Source organism: Trichomycterus rosablanca, chromosome 3 (genome assembly GCF_030014385.1).
Source record: "Trichomycterus rosablanca isolate fTriRos1 chromosome 3, fTriRos1.hap1, whole genome shotgun sequence".
NCBI lineage: Eukaryota > Metazoa > Chordata > Actinopteri > Siluriformes > Trichomycteridae > Trichomycterus > Trichomycterus rosablanca.
In genome coordinates this window covers 26,006,635-26,027,193 of record NC_085990.1, presented here as the reverse complement: position 1 = coordinate 26,027,193, position 20,559 = coordinate 26,006,635, and the positions used below count along the sequence as shown (strand labels likewise).

At 38.7% G+C, this 20,559-nt stretch overlaps 1 protein-coding gene across 1 annotated transcript in view; it reads left to right on the top strand.

Moving 5' to 3' along the window:
* dpp6a (dipeptidyl-peptidase 6a) overlaps positions 1–19,587 on the top strand; it is a 69,043-nt gene extending 49,456 nt beyond the window's left edge. Inside the window, exons 11-27 of the mRNA XM_062992015.1 lie at positions 6,075–6,172; positions 6,722–6,845; positions 7,122–7,160; positions 10,061–10,168; positions 10,356–10,447; positions 10,537–10,584; positions 10,992–11,110; positions 11,973–12,020; positions 12,384–12,482; positions 12,594–12,663; positions 14,334–14,528; positions 16,606–16,660; positions 17,743–17,842; positions 18,830–18,888; positions 18,979–19,051; positions 19,181–19,254; positions 19,438–19,587. Coding sequence (XP_062848085.1) covers positions 6,075–6,172; positions 6,722–6,845; positions 7,122–7,160; positions 10,061–10,168; positions 10,356–10,447; positions 10,537–10,584; positions 10,992–11,110; positions 11,973–12,020; positions 12,384–12,482; positions 12,594–12,663; positions 14,334–14,528; positions 16,606–16,660; positions 17,743–17,842; positions 18,830–18,888; positions 18,979–19,051; positions 19,181–19,254; positions 19,438–19,587 — 1,551 coding nt within the window. The remainder of the gene's footprint in view (positions 1–6,074; positions 6,173–6,721; positions 6,846–7,121; positions 7,161–10,060; positions 10,169–10,355; positions 10,448–10,536; positions 10,585–10,991; positions 11,111–11,972; positions 12,021–12,383; positions 12,483–12,593; positions 12,664–14,333; positions 14,529–16,605; positions 16,661–17,742; positions 17,843–18,829; positions 18,889–18,978; positions 19,052–19,180; positions 19,255–19,437) is intronic.
* Positions 19,588–20,559: the final 972 nt, after the last annotated feature.

Below are 20,559 nucleotides of genomic sequence, written 5' to 3'. Positions count from 1 at the left end.
CCAGCGTGTAATAAAAACTGCACAAAGAATTTCTGGAACGTCCTTCCCTGCACTACAGGACATTTATCAGACCAGGGTGGTCAGGAGAGCCCACAACATAATTAAGGACAGCACACACCCCCAAAACAACCTCTTCAATCTTCTGCCATCAGGCAAACGCTTTAGAAGCATTAAGGCCAGAACAACAAGACTGTCCAACAGTTTCTACCCACAGGCAGTCAGGCTTGTGAACAAACATGGACTAACACACACACAACCTACCTCATGAACATTAAACTTCATAATACAATGCACAACTGTATATCCAATGACTGCTGCTATGCATATTTGCACCTTAAAACAACTTAAACAACTTAAAAGTTACTTAAAATAACTTAAAATGCTGCTATATTCTTAAACATTGCATAATTTTTCTGCACCTTAAAGAACTGCTGCTATATGCCTTTTTTACTACCTTAGTTTACTTTTATCTCTATTTTTACTCATTGTATATAAAAGTTTTTATAGTTTAGGTTTATATTTAAAAAGTTTTTATACTAAGTTTTTTATTGTGTTAGTTTAATTTTTGTTTTTATGTATAATACTTTGACGTTTGGAGGACGAACAAAGTAAGAATTTCATTGTACAGTGTAACTGCTGGTTTTTCTGTGCACATGACAATAAAACTCTTGAATCTTGAAAAGAATGTTACTTGCATTAAGATTTGCATAAGGATTGGTGAAGTCAATCAGTGGCGGCTGCTGGTCTTTCAAAGAGGGGAAGCTCTTTGTCGGCTTACATCATACAATTTTTCAATTTATTTATACATAAATTCTGCCCTCCGTTCCTTTTCAAGAAAATGGCCTGTGATCCTATCGAAGAAATGGGTTGCAGTTTGTCTTTTGACTTCACTCGCAAAATCCGCGATGGGACTGAAGCTCCCAGTGATTAAGTGACGGTGTAGAGATCAAAATAGCTGAAAACGGGATTCAGCCTTTCGACTGATCCTCCAATCATCTTGCAGAAGCTCTGCGTCCAGACCCGCCCACAGCTCCATTCACCCCCAGAGACGCGGGACAAAATCGTGGCATTTATCCAATGACCGGCGAGTTTCAAACCAATGAAAAAAACCGTTCCATGCAGTCCCGTTGAAGTGAATAGACGCTCAGCTTCTACGGGCAAATGCATTGACGCTACGGGAAACTATGAGAAGTTAACAAAATCGAGTCAGTCGATTTGTGATAAGTAGCTGATTCTGAACGAACTCGTCTTCGAGATGAACGTGTTCTCACGCATTTGTAGTCAATGAAATGTTAACACAACTGTACATATTTGACCATTTAATTTTTGACATTTTAGGGGAAGCTGAGCTTCCCTTGCAGTCTTAGAGAAATCGCCACTGATATACTGTATATATATATATATATATATATATATATATATATATATACAGTGTATCACAAAAGTGAGTACACCCCTCACATTTCTGCAGATATTTAAGTATATCTTTTCATGGGACAACACTGACAAAATGACACTTTGACACAATGAAAAGTAGTCTGTGTGCAGCTTATATAACAGTGTAAATTTATTCTTCCCTCAAAATAACTCAATATACAGCCATTAATGTCTAAACCACCGGCAACAAAAGTGAGTACACCCCTAAGAGACTACACCCCTAAATGTCCAAATTGAGCACTGCTTGTCATTTTCCCTCCAAAATGTCATGTGACTCATTAGTGTTACTAGGTCTCAGGTGTGCATAGGGAGCAGGTGTGTTCATACTGGTCACTGAAAGTTCCAACATGGCACCTTATGGCAAAGAACTCTCTGAGGATCTTAAAAGACGAATTGTTGCACTACATGAAGATGGCCAAGGCTACAAGAAGATTGCCAACACCCTGAAACTGAGCTGCAGCACAGTGGCCAAGATCATCCAGCGTTTTAAAAGAGCAGGGTCCACTCAGAACAGACCTCGCGTTGGTCGTCCAAAGAAGCTGAGTGCACGTGCTCAGCGTCACATCCAACTGCTGTCTTTGAAAGATAGGCGCAGGAGTGCTGTCAGCATTGCTGCAGAGATTGAAAAGGTGGGGGGTCAGCCTGTCAGTGCTCAGACCATACGCCGCACACTACATCAAATTGGTCTGCATGGCTGTCACCCCAGAAGGAAGCCTCTTCTGAAGTCTCTACACAAGAAAGCCCGCAAACAGTTTGCTGAAGACATGTCCACAAAGGACATGGATTACTGGAACCATGTCCTATGGTCTGATGAGACCAAGATTAATTTGTTTGGTTCAGATGGTCTCAAGCATGTGTGGCGGCAATCAGGTGAGGAGTACAAAGATAAGTGTGTCATGCCTACAGTCAAGCATGGTGGTGGGAATGCCATGGTCTGGGGCTGCATGAGTGCAGCAGGTGTTGGGGAGTTACATTTCATTGAGGGACACATGAACTCCAATATGTACTGTGAAATACTGAAGCAGAGCATGATCCCCTCCCTCCGGAAACTGGGTCGCAGGGCAGTGTTCCAGCATGATAATGACCCCAAACACACCTCTAAGACGACCACTGCTTTATTGAAGAGGCTAAGGGTAAAGGTGATGGACTGGCCAAGCGTGTCTCCAGACTAAACCCAATAGAACATCTTTGGGGCATCCTGAAGCGGAAGGTGGAGGAGCGCAAAGTCTCGAATATCCGCCAGCTCCGTGATGTCGTCATAGAGGAGTGGAAAAGCATTCCAGTGGCAACCTGTGAAGCTCTGGTAAACTCCATGCCCAGGAGAGTTAAGGCAGTTCTGGGAAATAATGGTGGCCACACAAAATATTGACACTTCAGGAACTTTCACTAAGGGGTGTACTCACTTTTGTTGCCGGTGGTTTAGACATTAATGGCTGTATATTGAGTTATTTTGAGGGAAGAATAAATTTACACTGTTATATAAGCTGCACACAGACTACTTTTCATTGTGTCAAAGTGTCATTTTGTCAGTGTTGTCCCATGAAAAGATATACTTAAATATCTGCAGAAATGTGAGGGGTGTACTCACTTTTGTGATACACTGTATATATATATATATATATATATATATACTGTATATACAGGGGTTGGACAAAATAACTGAAACACCTGTCATTTTAGTGTGGGAGGTTTCATGGCTAAATTGGACCAGTCTGGTGGCCAATCTTCATTAATTGCACATTGCACCAGTAAGAGCAGAGTGTGAAGGTTCAATTAGCAGGGTAAGAGCACAGTTTTGCTCAAAATATTGCAATGCACACAACATTATGGGTGACATACCAGAGTTCAAAAGAGGACAAATTGTTGGTGCACGTCTTGCTGGCGCATCTGTGACCAAGACAGCAAGTCTTTGTGATGTATCAAGAGCCACGGTATCCAGGGTAATGTCAGCATACCACCAAGAAGGACAAACCACATCCAACAGGATTAACTGTGGACGCAAGAGGAAGCTGTCTGAAAGGGATGTTCGGGTGCTAACCCGGATTGTATCCAAAAAACATAAAACCACGGCTGCCCAAATCACGGCAGAATTAAATGTGCACCTCAACTCTCCTGTTTCCACCAGAACTGTCCGTCGGGAGCTCCACAGGGTCAATATACACGGCCGGGCTGCTATAGCCAAACCTTTGGTCACTCGTGCCAATGCCAAACATCGGTTTCAATGGTGCAAGGAGCGCAAATCTTGGGCTGTGGACAATGTGAAACATGTATTGTTCTCTGATGAGTCCACCTTTACTGTTTTCCCCACATCCGGGAGAGTTACTGTGTGGAGAAGCCCCAAAGAAGCGTACCACCCAGACTGTTGCATGCCCAGAGTGAAGCATGGGGGTGGATCAGTGATGGTTTGGGCTGCCATATCATGGCATTCCCTTGGCCCAATACTTGTGCTAGATGGGCGCGTCACTGCCAAGGACTACCGAACCATTCTGGAGGACCATGTGCATCCAATGGCGGTGCCGTGTATCAGGATGACGATGCACCAATACACACAGCAAGACTGGTGAAAGATTGGTTTGATGAACATGAAAGTGAAGTTGAACATCTCCCATGGCCTGCACAGTCACCAGATCTAAATATTATTGAGCCACTTTGGGGTGTTTTGGAGAAGCGAGTCAGGAAACGTTTTCCTCCACCAGCATCACGTAGTGACCTGGCCACTATCCTGCAAGAAGAATGGCTTAAAATCCCTCTGACCACTGTGCAGGACTTGTATATGTCATTTCCAAGACGAATTGACGCTGTATTGGCCGCAAAAGGAGGCCCTACACCATACTAATAAATTATTGTGGTCTAAAACCAGGTGTTTCAGTTATTTTGTCCAACCCCTGTATATATATATATATATATATATATAAACAGTGTATCACAAAAGTGAGTACACCCCTCACATTTCTGCAGATATTTAAGTATATCTTTTCATGGGACAACACTGACAAAATGACACTTTGACACAATGAAAAGTAGTCTGTGTGCAGCTTATATAACAGTGTAAATTTATTCTTCCCTCAAAATAACTCAATATTAATAAAGCCGTTAATGTCTAAACCACCGGCAACAAAAGTGAGTACACCCCTTAGTGAAAGTTCCTGAAGTGTCAATATTTTGTGTTGCCACCATTATTTCCCAGAACTGCCTTAACTGCCACCTTCCGCTTGAGGATGCCCCAAAGATGTTCTACTGGGTTTAGGTCTGGAGACATGCTTGACCAGTCCATCACCTTTACCCTCAGCCTCTTCAATAAAGCAGTGGTCGTCTTAGAGGTGTGTTTGGGGTCATTATCATGCTGGAACACTGCCCTGCGACCCAGTTTCCGGAGGGAGGGGATCATGCTCTGCTCAGTATTTCACAGTACATATTGGAGTTCATGTGTCCCTCAATGAAATGTAACTCCCCAACACCTGCTGCACTCATGCAGCCCCAGACCATGGCATTCCCACCACCATGCTTGACTGTAGGCATGACACACTTATCTTTGTACTCCTCACCTGATTGCCGCCACACATGCTTGAGACCATCTGAACCAAACAAATTAATCTTGGTCTCATCAGACCATAGGACATGGTTCCAGTAATCCATGTCCTTTGTTGACATGTCTTCAGCAAACTGTTTGCGGGCTTTCTTGTGTAGAGACTTCAGAAGAGGCTTCCTTCTGGGGTGACAGCCATGCAGATCAATTTGATGTAGTGTGCGGCGTATGGTCTGAGCACTGACAGGCTGACCCCCCACCTTTTCAATCTCTGCAGCAATGCTGACAGCACTCCTGCGCCTATCTTTCAAAGACAGCAGTTGGATGTGACGCTGAGCACGTGCACTCAGCTTCTTTGGACGACCAACGCGAGGTCTGTTCTGAGTGGACCCTGCTCTTTTAAAACGCTGGATGATCTTGGCCACTGTGCTGCAGCTCAGTTTCAGGGTGTTGGCAATCTTCTTGTAGCCTTGGCCATCTTCATGTAGCGCAACAATTCGTCTTTTAAGATCCTCAGAGAGTTCTTTGCCATGAGGTGCCATGTTGGAACTTTCAGTGACCAGTATGAGAGAGTGTGAGAGCTGTACTACTAAATTGAACACACCTGCTCCCTATGCACACCTGAGACCTAGTAACACTAACAAATCACATGACATTTTGGAGGGAAAATGACAAGCAGTGCTCAATTTGGACATTTAGGGGTGTAGTCTCTTAGGGGTGTACTCACTTTTGTTGCCGGGGGTTTAGACATTAATGGCTGTATTTTGAGTTATTTTGATGGAAGAATAAATTTACACTGTTATATAAGCTGCACACAGACTACTTTTCATTGTGTCAAAGTGTCATTTTGTCAGTGTTGTCCCATGAAAAGATATACTTAAATTTCTGCAGAAATGTACTCACTTTTGTGATACACTGTATGTGTGTGTGTGTGTGTGTGTGTGTGTGTGTGTGTGTGTACATATTTACAAACAGACACCTGCTTTACATTTAATGGATAGCACCTGCTTTTCTCTATATTTTCGACATTATTGTAATTACACTATTAGTAATTACATCAGTGCAGAATTATGGAAGGTCTTCAGTGTTTTGGTTGTTTTGTTTTCTACAGGCAGGAGAGGAAAACCCAGTGATCTCTCTGTATGTGGTAAACCTAAACGGCCCTCTACACACCATACAGATGAGGAGACCAAATGATCAGAGAATTCGGTAAAATAAATACATTTATAATATAAAAAAATATTTATAATAATAATAATAATAATAATACACTGCCCAGATGAGGAGGCTAGATGATGAATTTGGTAAAAAATTCTTCTTCCAATTATTATTACTGTTATTGTTATTATGTTAATAATAATACACTACCCAGATTAGAAAACCAGAGAAATTGGCAGATAATTAGAATGTAAATAAAAATAAATCATTTTAATAAAAACAACAATAATAATAATTAGTGAGGTGCATTTCCTGAAGAAAATGTGAATGTCATTCTAGGCAAATGCTAACGTGTATTAATAATAATAATAGTAATATAAAAATGCTAATATAATAAGTAATAATAATAACAACAATAGAGAACAATAGTGTGATTGCATCAAATTCTGATAAATTATATAATTATATTTCATTTAATATTTTTTTTTATTACAGACAGTTGTGACCACCCAAAGTGTTGTCAGGACTTTCAGACAGTGTGTTTCAAAATGTCTGCTTTTTTTGGTTACTGACATTTGTAAAAACACATTTTTCCTTCAGAGAGTATTACATAACGATGGTAAAGTGGGTGACGAATACGAAGCTGGTGGTGAACTGGGTAAACCGAGCACAGAACATCTCCATTCTGACCATGTGTGAGGCCACAACAGGACTCTGTACCAAGGTACCACAGATAGAGCTGAACACACTGTTAAATAATGTGTATACATTTGTTATTTTAGAGATGTTGAAATTATGTCTTCCATCTAAGTAGATCCTAATGAGGCTGTTTTATTTTGCAATTTGGTGTCAATAGAAGAAGGCTAAACAATTGTATGAGTAGATTTTTTGTATGAACAAATGTTTATTTTTTAAGTTAGTAAGATGCAGGCAAAGAAATACAAAGTAAAACATTGCAAATGTTTTGTGGTTAGTCTATGTATCTTCTGTATTTTTTTAGAAACATATGGATGAGAGTGAGAACTGGCATGACAGACAGGTAAAAGGCTTTTTTGTCCAGTTCACATTCATAAAATTCAAAATTCAAAAATGCACTATATTAAAAGCTATCTTCTGGTGTCTTGAGGAAATGATTAAATGCATCATTAAATGATTTAGACTCTGAAGCTGGATGCATTACTACTGCTAACTTCAGAAACACGTACCATCTCAAATGAACACGACAAAGGCTAAGTTATGTAAACACTCCTCCGAATTATTGGGTACAGGTGTAATGGGTTGGTTAGCTATGAGAGCTTGCCATAGTCACAGAAAGTGCGCAAAACCACCCATTGTAGTTCTAACTGACAAAACCAACAAGCAGCAGCGCATTGCATTAAATATCTATTTGGCACTATTTAAGAGAGCTTAATCTGTGGCACGACACAGTCATTGACTTTGACCAGTAAGGGAAATGCTTTGTGTGAGTATTCTTTTTGCACCTCTTAAGATCTCTCTAGCTAGTCTATAGAGTCTTTTTCATTATATAAGACGCTAACGTGTGCGTCAACAAAATCATCTCTCACCCTCCTTACACAAGTTATCTTCTTATTAGACTTTCGTTAGTTAGGGCAAAGGGAGAAGCATTATGACTGCAATTGTGAGGCAGGGTTCATTACGTTGCCTTTTCTTCTGGCACCCTATCAGCAGATAATGAATGGAACACAGAGGTGCTTGTTTCTGGAGGGCCTATCAGAGACTTGCAAGAAAACTTTGAGCACTTCTGTGATTTGGCTTTTTGCTTAGACAACCAGCTATGACAGTGAGAATTCTGTTGGTTAGTGAAGTACTTCTGGAGGGAGAGTACAGATTGCAATTGTTTAGACTGCGCTATTAATCTGCTTCTGGGCATGACCTCCACAGAGCAGATTACTGTGCAGTGCATACAATCTAATCAGGATGAGGCAGGGGAATTAATGGAAGAAGGCATTTATTACCCCATCAGACATCTATGAGTATAGAAAAATACCTTTGGGCTTAAGATCACCCCTGCTGTCTTTCAACATTTCATAAATGACTGTCTAAATCCCTATTATAAATTAGAATATCATCCAAATAGACAAACACATAAACATGTAGGAGTCATCAGACATGTCTTGCACTTACTCCTAGAGAACCATCTTTACATCTACCTGGAGAAGTCACTGTTTCACAGTTCATAGTTTTTTTTCCAGGTTTGTGTTTTCCAGGGAAAGATCAAGACCGTCACTCGTCCTATCTCGGTCAAGCTGGTTGCTTCCTGGGTTTTGCCAATTCCTGCCAGCTATTCATAAAGCACTTTAACACTATAACTGCCCTGACAAAAAAAAGGTCTGGGGGGTTGAGTTGGATGCCAGAAACCCAGGAGAAACCGATCCCTGTTATGCCCCACCCTGTGGTCCCTTTCATTGTAGAGATGGATGTATTTGATGTAGGGATAATCACCTTTCTCTCCCAATGAGCAGTAAATAAACAATAAACAAATAATAACAAGGAATGAAGACATGGGCAGCAACCCGTTTATGGTCTGGACTTGGCCTACATTTAAGAGGACAAGTGTCTGACTCTTGCCAGGCCATGTGGGTGTTGTTCTTTGGCCATTTTAACTTTGTCCTGTTGTACCATCCAGGCTCGAAGAACGCTAAGCCTGACTGCCTCTCTAGGCAGTGCAACTCTTCAATTTTCTTTTCTTCCCCCAGCTAGCCCATTATCTTGGGATCTTGGATAACCACTGTCTATGATGTGGGCTATATGGGAGGCTCAGTGGCAGTAGCCTAATCTCGGTAACAGCCCTCCAAGGAATCTATTCATCCCCTCAATGGTCAGAGGTAGCATCTTGCAATGGGGGCATTCCTCCCTTTTGTGGGCCATCTTGGGGTCAACAGAGTTTTTGCACACACGTTTCTGGTGGCCAGACATGGAAAACGTTGTGCATCAGTTGACGCATATGTCAACAAAAACGCCTCTGATCCTAATCTTATTGCAGACAGAATCGACTCCTCTCCCGAGTCATCTTTATATTAGACTCCTGTTAGTGCAGAGTGAGAATCATTGGGATTGTTATTATGAGGCAGTGTGTTGGTGGATCGAGTAACTAACACACTGTTCACAGTCACAGTGTTCACTTCTTAGCTGCAGATAATTGTTCATGGTCTCCCTCTGTTAGCAGAAGTTGACAAGAGCAGATTTAACACCTTTAATCTCTTGGTCTCCAGTTCCTTACGTTTACTTTTATCTCTCATTCTTTTCCCATTGGGAAAGGAAGATCACCTTAGCTGTTTTAATTCTGCCTTTTTGGTTTAACTCATCAGGTGCAGGCAGGGGACTTTCATTTCTTCCTCGGCACCGTTACAACAGGTTTCATCCACCCCCATTACACCCATGTGTTTGAAATTAATGATATAAAAAGCGTATGCTTTTTACTTTGTGGCAGCAGTTTGTCCTCTTCCAGCATTACTCTTAATAAAAACATGGATTGCCCACTTTCATATAAAAGAACTCCAATAGCTTGCACAGAACTTTGGCCTTATTAAAGACTCTTGGGATCAATTTCAATGTTCTTTGCAAGCCAGGCCTTCTAGTCCAACATTAGAGCCTGCTCTCACAAATGCTCTTTTGAATGAATGTAATGTAATAATTGTAAACTGTCTAACATGAACTGTTCAGTGTAAAATTTGGAGATTAAGCCTGTATCGTACAGTAAGGATTGAGAATTGGTCATACTATTTTATTCTTTCAAGATTTCATAGCTCTTGTAACTGAGTTTATATGAAATATTGTGTCCCACTAAATGACTTTAGAACTGAGCAATTAATAACTAATTGAACTCAGCAGAGTGAAGTCTAAATAATAACACCACACATCAGTAGAAATCAATAGTGCAGTCATAAACACTTTGATTTGTATTCACTCGTTGTGTAGAATGAAGCTCCGGTATTCTCTAAAGATGGGCTGAAGGTCTTTTTCATTCGTGCTGTCCCCCAGGGAGGCCAAGGCAAATTTTTCCACATCTCCATGTCTGTATCACAGGTAGACACTTAAGAAGCACAACATATCAACATCAATATTTTAGTTATATTGTTCAAATTAAAATGTATCCTATGCAGATATGCAGACGATTTAAACTGATTTTAAAAAAGCTTGTGTGAATCAACAAGATGTGCATTGTGTATATTATATGTGTTTGTATGTTGAACTTTGTTTCCTCCTCCTGCAGCCCAACAGCAGCTCAGAATCCCTGCATTTCATCACATCAGGAAACTGGGATGTTACTCAGGTTCTGTCCTACGATGAGAAAGGCCAAATAATGTAAGCGCACACACACACACCTAGAGACTCATACATGACACACATATGGTGTATTAATGTAAAGGTTTAATGTTGTGTTTATACAACAGATACTTTTTAAGTACAGAGGATGATCCTAAACGACGACATCTGTACAGGTACCAACTCATTTAATTTTTATCATCATGATTTATCATCATCACCATCATAAAGACTCTAAAACCGTTAAAATTATTTATTTTTTATTTTTTCTACAAATGTAATTGAGGCATTTTGTAATATCCTATAAAAAAACATGAATGTGATTTGTTAATTCTTCTGAACATTCATTTCACTGATAAAAGTACAAAGAAAAGATTTCCAATGTTTTCACTGATCAACTTCATTGTGTTTTGTAAATATGAAAAAAAGTAAATGTCTGTAATGCCTATAAAAAGGGACTGTAATTTATAAAAGTTTTTTGGACAAAAAGCATATGTTATATGTTAAGCAATTGTTCAGTAACAGAAAAGTTCAAGACATGACCTGTCTCTTGTCTGTTGACTTCAGCTGTATTTGTGTTCAGTGCAGACACGGTTAGTCCCTTCAACCGGTGCTGCATCTCCTGTAATTTTACCGATAGCTGTGGATATGTGAGCATCTCCTTCAGCCACAACATCAAGTACCTCTTATTTACCTGTAAAGGTAAAATAACATATACCTTTTTTATTATTATTTTATTTATTTATGTTCTTTTGACTGCTCTCGTATTCAGAGTTTACCACAGAGGGTCATTCACAGTTCTACACCTGATGCCCTTTTATCCGAGCTTGGGACCTGTACTAAGAGCACACTGACAAATGCCTCTGCCAGTGGCAAGGCTGTTTGGCTACTCCTCTCCCCCTCAGACATAGCCAATCATGCCATTCTAAATGCAGCGTTTTCCTATAGCACTTCTGACATTTAATTCTTTGGATAAAGGTAAAGCAAAAACGTTTGGGCTAAAGAATCAACCTGTGTATATTTGGGACCAATGTTTAGTAGTAGATAGTATAAGAGGTCTTAAAAAAATTTCCGCACCTTAATATTTTTGTTGGAAATGGTAAGGGAGGGAAGAGTAGTAATCGGTCGTGTCTGAGAGAGCTTATAGTCTGGATTTAGTGCCATCTGATTTCCACCTTTTGGACCGCTCAAAGAAGCTTTAAGGGGAAGAAAATTTTCATGTGATGATGATGTGAAAGCAGCGGTGCATCAGTGGCTATGCGCCCAACCAAAAACATTCTTTGCTGATGGCATTAAAAACTTGGTACGATGCTGGGAAATATGCATCGGAAGGTGACTTCCTAATTAAAAGTAAAATCCTAATACATAGAGTTAAAAAAAGTGCAGAAACTTTTTGAAGAACCCTCTTAGTAGTAAGAAGATACTATATGCTTATAGTAGGAGAATTGATCTAAAAGAAGTTTAATTATATTCCGTTTCAAACCCATGGATGCCCTATCTCCCTTTGCAGCTATAACAGCCTTTACTCATAATCCATGCTTATCTACAGTATGTTATGTTTCAGGTCCTGGTGTCCCGTTTGTTTCTGTCTACAGAACACAGGACCGACAAAGTGAGTCTAGTCACTAAAACTCATGGTGTATTCAACATACTTAGCCTAGTTGACTGTGTTAAATATGAGGATAATTGTGAAATTTGCAATTCTAGGAAATAAAATGTGTAAAATGGCAGATTAAATTACATAATCTGGTAAAGGACCTTTTGTCCACCAGAAATAAATGCATGAGTTTGGCATAACCTAAAAGCCTTACCAAATAAATAAATGTGCAAGACTTTACTTTGGTCTTTCTCCCAGCTCACCACCTTACACATTTCTTTCTCACAATGTATTTTCATACATCTGTCTGTTGCATCAGAGATGTTTACACAAACCAGGTGAAAAACTGGTGAAAAACTTTGTGTTTGGCTTCCATAGAACTTTTGGATATTGAGCTGAACCTGGTCCTCCAGAAAACTGTGAACTCTATGCAGATGCCCAGAATAGAGTACAGAGAGATGGAGGTTGAGGATTACAGTATGCAGAACCACTGTTCATCATACAGAACTTCAGTTAATATGTTATTAGAAAATATCTGATACATAAAGTGTAATTACATTAAAGATATTTGGTCTCTATTTGTTATAGCTCTACATCTGCAGATCCTGAAACCTGCTGGATTTATAGATACAGTACAGTACCCACTACTGCTGCTCATGTGAGTATCACGAATCTGTACCAAACACATACTGCTTAAACCATCAGCATAGATACATTACAGTACCTGCCACTGCTGGTTCATATTCATGTGAATACTACTATAGCGGCCAGGACCCTGCTGTCTCCCTCAATAGACCCACTGCAGTTTGCGTATCATTTCAACTGCTCCACAGATGGTGACATAGCCACCACTTTTCATTTGACATTCACCCATGTAGAAAGGACGTCACATACGTTCAAATTCTGTTCATAGACTTCAGCATTCAACTTTTTTCAGCACCGGACTGGAAAGCTAAGCTTGTTGGGCCTAAACACCTCTCTACCTATCCCTGCCTGGTTTGGAAATTGCACTGTCTCAGACCAGCAATTAGTGAGGACAGCTGTAAAGATTATCTGGATTTTTCTCTTACAACAAATGTTGCATCCACATAGTCCTGAGCATTGTGGATGACCAGTCATGCCCCTCACTTGAACTCTTTACTTTCCTGCTGTCTGGAAGAAGGTATCATAGCATTCAGTCCCCATTTTGTTTTTTAGAAGATAGCAGACTCATAAACTCAAGTCTGAACTGATAAACACACACACAAACACACACATCTGACACAGTCTTGTTCCCTGGACTCTGATATTTCTGAATAATACATACAATACACAACTGTGATCTCTAAACTGGCATTCATCAACAGCTTTATTACCACATGGCCAAGGAATTACTTCGGCAAACCTTTGTCAAGCACTACCAGATGGAATTACATTCACAAATGCCACATAATACTGTACTGTGCAAAAAAGAAGCCTTATGTTAACAGTGTATACAGTTTCTTGTCGCCATTGTGTATATTGTATTGTTAGCATTTGTCTTCTTTGTTGTACCCTGGTCCTGAAGAAACACTGTTTTGCTTAGGTGTACTTGTATAAAGCTGAAATGACAATAAAGCCTCTTGAATCTTGGATTTCGTTATTGTAATAGATTAAGTAAAAACTTAGTTGAATATTATTTTACAGCAGGAAAACTGTGTACAATAGGAGGGTTAAAAAAAAAAAAAAAAGTCATATAATTTTTGAACTGTTTATGAAAAAAGCCAGTGAAAATTGGACTAAGGATGTCAGGGCTTGTAGATGGGCTTGAACTCAACTCTATTTCCCAAACTGCTTTTTCCAGTAGCCCATGCAGCTGAATTATTTTATTTTTTCCTTAGAAATATTACTTTAGGAAAAATATGTATCTCATGTATTACACATATTGCTGCAGTTCTTCTGCAGTTCAGAAACATTCTTTTGTTTCAAAAATCAGTCCTGCCGAAACAAATTCATCAAACAGAGATGTAAATGCATATGAATAGTTTGTATTGTAAAGCACTGATATTACTTATTTTGTATAGTATTGTATTTAAATGTTTCAAGAAGAACAAAATTATTTTATTGAGGGAACACATTAGGACAGTTTAAAAAATTGAGTAGGGAAATATCCCCTGTGCTTTCACCCTGGTTTCTACATTGCTCCTCAGCCTATGGTGTTAGTATAAATAGTTCAGTTTAAATGACTCAGTATAAATGATTAAATGTAATTGATTAAGTGAAAACAGTTCAGTGTAAATGATTCAGTATAGTAACAATGTCCTTTAACACTATATAATCTTTCTCGCTCTCTCTCTCTCTTTCTCTCAGTGATGGGACTCCAGGAGGTCAGTCAGTGTCTGAGCAGTTTCAGGTGGACTGGGCCACTGTATTAGTCAGCAGTTTTAGTGTGATTGCTGTAAGGTGTGATGGACGTGGCAGTGGTTTTCGGGGTGCCAAACTCCTCCATTCAGTGCAGCACAGACTGGGTCAGCTCGAGGAGGAGGACCAACTGAAGATTCTTAGGTACATCTGTGGAGCGAGAGCTTTGCTGTTCTTCAGCTTTCTATCCATTCATTAAACTCATAACATGTTATTTTCTTCTTTCTGAGTGTCATTTAATCAGACTTAAAAAAGTTACAGTTTTAACAGCTGCCTGGTAAGAGGTGATACAGTCCTGTCATTAAACCTGACTAAATGAGTGCATAATTAACCTGTAATTTACCAGTAATTTACGATTACTGAACTAATCTTAAACCAATACACACAGACCAGCGTTTTTTTATAGACACCAGCAAATCTAAATGTTGTATTGCTGTGTTGTACTGTTGTGGAAAAGAAAGATTAGCAATTAATTATTTAATTATATAATTAATAGCTAGTAATCAAATACGGGGCACCACTGGCATTTTTAAGGAGAAATGACCAGGAAACCCGAATTCATAACATATCAGTCACTTTCTGTTGGGGTAAAGTTAGTCGATTATTTCTCTCACCCAGGTAATCAAACTCACAGCGCTAAATTTTGAATTGTTATAATGTTTTTAATCTAACAAAAACATAACACGTACAATGACAATAAGTAAATGACATAACTAAGTGTTAATGATACAAGTAGGTAAACTATTACTGGGACATGGCATATGATTATCTAGAGTGTATTGAATGGTGGGTAGAACCAGGAGGTTTAGAGCCCGATTTAAGTGTATGCTATCAATTAATAGTGGAAGCGAATAAAAAGGTATCAAAACGAAACACAAGTGAGACGTGTGTACCTGTCAGCTGATGAAGGAAGTCTTCGAAGAGAGGGGCCCATAGTCGAATCACCTTCGTCTGTTGGTTCTTCTCTCTGGCCCTATTTAGCTGAGAAGTGGGCTTTCCACTCCGCAACACTTTGCTCAGGTGCCTTGATTCTGAGGTGTTTTAATTAGACTGAAGCACACTCCTTTTCTTTGTCTCTGAAGATATACAGATGTGGAGCACAAAGGTCATCACGCACTGTGCAATTCAATGAAGAGTTTGGATTCTCTACACGCAGCTGGATAGGAACTTTACCTTGAACAAAAGCAGAACAATTCAAGTCGACTGCAACATGAACTGTGAACTGAATCAACTAAGCTGACTAGTTCGGGGTCAGTTGCGAACTCTTTAACTCTTCTGAGGGAGCTGCATTCTGCGTTCGGTCGGGTGTACCAAACTCTGGAAGAGCTCAATGGGAGATAAACTTTTTTCTTAAGATCATGTGACAAAATAGTTGCCGTCCACCATGCAAGTTAACCATTTGTGGTCAGTAGGTGATGCTAAAAGCTTAGTTTTGACAAAAAAGGAAACCGATTATAAAAGTTAACTCTTAATATCACTAACATAATAAAAGAACAAAATCTAAATACCAATATATAGATTAAACAGATCTAAGTTACATATGTTACAGATTTTATTTTAAACTTGTGTTATGCAGTTCGGGGTTCTGAGAATCAGCTTCTCCAGGAGTGTAGAAAATGCTTAATGTTGAAAAAAAAACTAACGTGCGTGGCTTAATGTACTAAAAGAACGACACACATATCAAAAAACCAATGGCAACATAAGATCTGCTTATGAATGACAAACTCCATTAAAGTAATTCAGTAATTGACATCAGAACAACAGCTTCCATCCAAAACCAAATTGATTAAACAGTCTATACCAGATACCACATGGGTCACAGCAAATTAAACCACTCCTACTTAATCAGAGGAACCAGTGCAGACCCTATATGCAGACCCTGCAACACATTGCTCACTATGAAACACGTACTAGTAGAATATTCCACTACAGGAAAGAAAAGCAACAAATGAACAGCTCAAGTTAAAAATGTATTTAACACAACATAACTTTTATAACATAACAAAACTTTTATGAACAACATTAAATGGAAGATGAAGAACAATGTTAAAACATAAGGAACTAACATATTCTGTCATGGAAATGGCCAAGATGACACTGTGTGTGTGTGTGTGTGTGTGTGTGTGTGTGTGAGAGAGAGAGAGAGAGAGAGAGAGAGAGAGTCGTCTATCAAAGGCAAAACACAAATAATCTTTAATATAGTTGCTATTTTGTTTTGCAGCATTTTAGCAAATGAGCCGTACATTGACAACACCAGGATTGGAGCTTTTGGACAGGTAACAGCTCTCACTGTCTTTTTGTCTACATTCTGTAAGCTGTAAGGGTCCACCAGATCTCCTCAAATCAGCTCTTAAGCCTGTATTCACCCACCTGAACTCAAGCTCCTTTACTTATTCTGAAAATAACTTTTCTCCAATTACTGATCGTATCATTCATGACTGCCCCAGAACATTAATATCTTATATTATATTATACGTACATTTATACTCCCACTGTACACACACATTGCTGCCAGGAGGATCTCCAAGCACAGGTGAATAAAAAATATTGTGTATACAATGCAGGCCTAAAGTCTGAGACCACTAGTGAAAATTCTACTGTTTTAAATTTTTCCTCATATCAAAAAAATATTTACAATTTTATATATCAAACCCTATGCTGCATTCACATGATACGTGGCAAAACCGCTTTCGTGCTGCTGTGTCATTGTTTTCTACAGAGTGAGACAGTTTAGCCTAACTTGCTGCCACTGTGCTTGCCAAAGTGGCATGCACCTCACTGATTTGCAGTGTTCATGTGGTTTTTACCACATTGACCTATTTTGTTGCTGCCAACAAGACAAATTGTTTTCAGTAATGACTCATTTGCCCACAATTCCCACAGACACACTAGAAAATCTTGTGAAAAGCCTTTCTAATATAAAATCCATCTTTCATCTTACTTATTAAAATTCAGGCTTTTGGAATTGAATTTCCAACAAACTTGTGGTCAGGTGACCATATACTTTTGGCCATATTGTGTATTTAAAGATAACATTAATTTTAGAATGAAAGATTTGTTGATGCCCTGGAAGTGCTTCATTAATTAAGTGTAGGTGCTAATTTTGCGAATTAGAAACATCTTACAGCATCAACAGCTCTGCCGCAAGGTTACAGAAGCTCTGAATACGGGATCACTATGTGCTGAAGCACAGAACTCTAAGAGTAGTATTGCTTGGATTTCAGTTCCAAGCGATTTTGATTAGCAAGGGGTAGCATTGGCTGCAGTGGCTGTGGAGCCATTACAGTTTGTTTAAGCCAAACATATCACTAGTGACTAATGTTCTAATTGTGTAAATGTAATGTACTGTGTATTACAGGTGTATGGTGGGTACATCACCAGCCTCCTGCTCAGCTCCAGTCACTCAATGATGAAGTGTGGAGCTGTTCTCTCACCCATCACTGACTTCCAGCTCTACGGTATGTACATTACACAGTGTTTATGTGAGGAGGAAGTAGAGTAGGGCGTTAAACCTTCATTTACATTTAGAAGTACTTAAGATAGAAATCTCCTTTGGCTTAACTGATTAGCAGAAAGGCTGTTTGATGGCAACGCTGAGATAAAATGTTAGTAGAATGTTCGGGGTGCATGATTTATTAATGGTTGTACAACAGCTAGTTCCAACCACACAATATGAAAAATATGGGTCGCAGAGAAAAATAATAATGCACTGATGAACACACAACCAATTAAGTAAGTGCTCTACATTATTACCACTTGTTATGAAGTACCTACGACATTAGTTCTTTTTAACTAACAAAATGAGCACAAAGCATTAGAAAAAAAAGATTGAAATGTGAGGAAAACTGATACATACTGATACACAACTGCATTAGTTAATTTGATTTAATTACATAGCAACAATCAATCAGCTAAACTACACTGGAAGTAGAAAATTGTTCAAATTAAATAATATTTAATATATGGTTTTGTGGTTAATGCTGTCAGGTAAATATGCCATTTAGGTTTCCAAAACTCTATGCAGTTATATTATTTATATTATTCAAGTCATACTGTAAATAATGGAACTCCCACTTATTTACATCATAAATTAACTGTGTAATGCTATTTTGTGTACAATAGTATATTTTGTATTATGCTGCAATATGAACCCTAATGTTGTCAGGAAAAGCTTTGATATACCCACTGTGTCTATCTACCAATTGATGAACTCCATATGCCTTATATTCTGATAAATAGTCCAGTCCCTTAACCCCACTGAAGAGAAAAATGTATGCATTGCCTTTTTATTTTTCTATCTGTAAGCCTTGTTAACAGGCTGATCTTTTCAACAGTGTGTACATTCAGACATTTATATCTGAAAACGAAAACAGCTTAGAAATCAACTACACAGTAGAAAATAAATCCTTTTAATAACTAACAGTGCACTCTCTCATGGTTTTCAGCATCAGCTTTTTCAGAACGGTATCTGAGCCTTGTGAAAACAGACAGAGGATCATATGAGGTATATCGTATTGAATGGAGTTGTATATTACTGTACATAATTGTTGCTTTAATGATGAAATGTGTGTTTTCATCTAACATTTCTCCACAGATGAGCAATCTTTTCAATGTGACATCTCAGTTTGTGGATAGGAAGTTGTTGATTATTCATCCAACTGCAGATGGTACATTCAGACCTCAGCTGGTTATGTTGTTAAAGCTTTATTATTGTGGATTTATGGTTTGAATAGATTTAATCATAGAAACTTTGTAAACATGACCACTTAAATTTACTGGTTATTTTTGGTTTGCAGAAAAGGTTCATTTCCAGCACACAGCCAGATATATTTCTAGGTTAATCAGTGAGAAAAAGAACTATTCTTTACAGGTATGATCAGCTTCTTGATACTGAATCTTTATTTTCAAACCAGGAATTATATTGTATGCATTTTTAAAATGTCGATATCACCCGCCCATAATAATAGCCACCAATGCTGTGAAATTAAACTAGACATATTGATTTTCATATTCGATCTTCACTACCTTACTGATAATTTCATTTCTCTAACAGATCTATCCAGATGAAGGTCACTTCCTCCACAGTGAGGCAACAAAGCAGCACCTAAGACAGTCTCTGGTTAACTTTTTTGAAGAGTGCTTCAGAATACCAGATGACACAGTTAAGGAAGATCTTGAAGAGGATGGTGAAAATGAGGGTTAAGTACATCTGATTTGTGATGTTCAAACACAGAGCATCTATTTTTTACCAAACAATCTATCTTTCTAAATCCTCACATTTGGCCCGGTTTGATCCTACCTGAATCTGCAGTGTGGAAAGCTTTTCTTCTCAGTACTGCGGCACTTTCTTTCCCTCTCTCCACACTCTTTCCTGGATGTATGGACTACCACAGCTTTACTAACTCATGTCCAGGGTTGAGAGGACGAGGCAAATCTCATCTATCTTTTTATTGATAGATTGCTCTGGATCACTGATAGCAGAAAAGCCTCTGATAAACCTCCTGGTACAAGCACGAGTAAAAGCAGGGTGGTTTATAGCACAAAGTGTGTAGACTGAGTATGAAGAATGTTGATAGAGCTGTGCTGGTCTAACATACAAAGCCCATTTCTGGAAAAGTTGGTACATTTTTTTGTAAAATTTTGAAATGGTAACAAATGAGGGTATCATGATTGGGTATTAAGAATGATCCACCAAAGGCTCAGTCTTTGCAAATATTTCTCAGCACAAGACTGCAAATAATTAGCCATCCATAAAATTGCAAAAAGATTCATGACATCCAGAGAAATATCAGCCTGTGTATGGCAAGGTCGGAAACTAACGTTAATTAACTGTTTATATACTGTATGAGAAACTGTCATGCTGTGATAAATATAGCCACAATAACTCTGAAAACTGTTGTCAAACAGTCCACCACTGCATCAAGAAATGCAACCTGAAACTATTATGCAAAGAGAAATCTATACATCACTTCTATCATGACAAGGACAAAAAGAGTGTTAGGATTTGATATAATTACTTAAAGTTTTAATATAATTATTCTCTTGCTTTCCACACACACACACACACATACATCCTTGGATTAGCTATATTAAAAGATTAAAACAAACACCTTTCTTTTCAACAGCAACAACTGCAACTTCCAGTTTTGCAGGCATCACATTTTATGTCTTTACA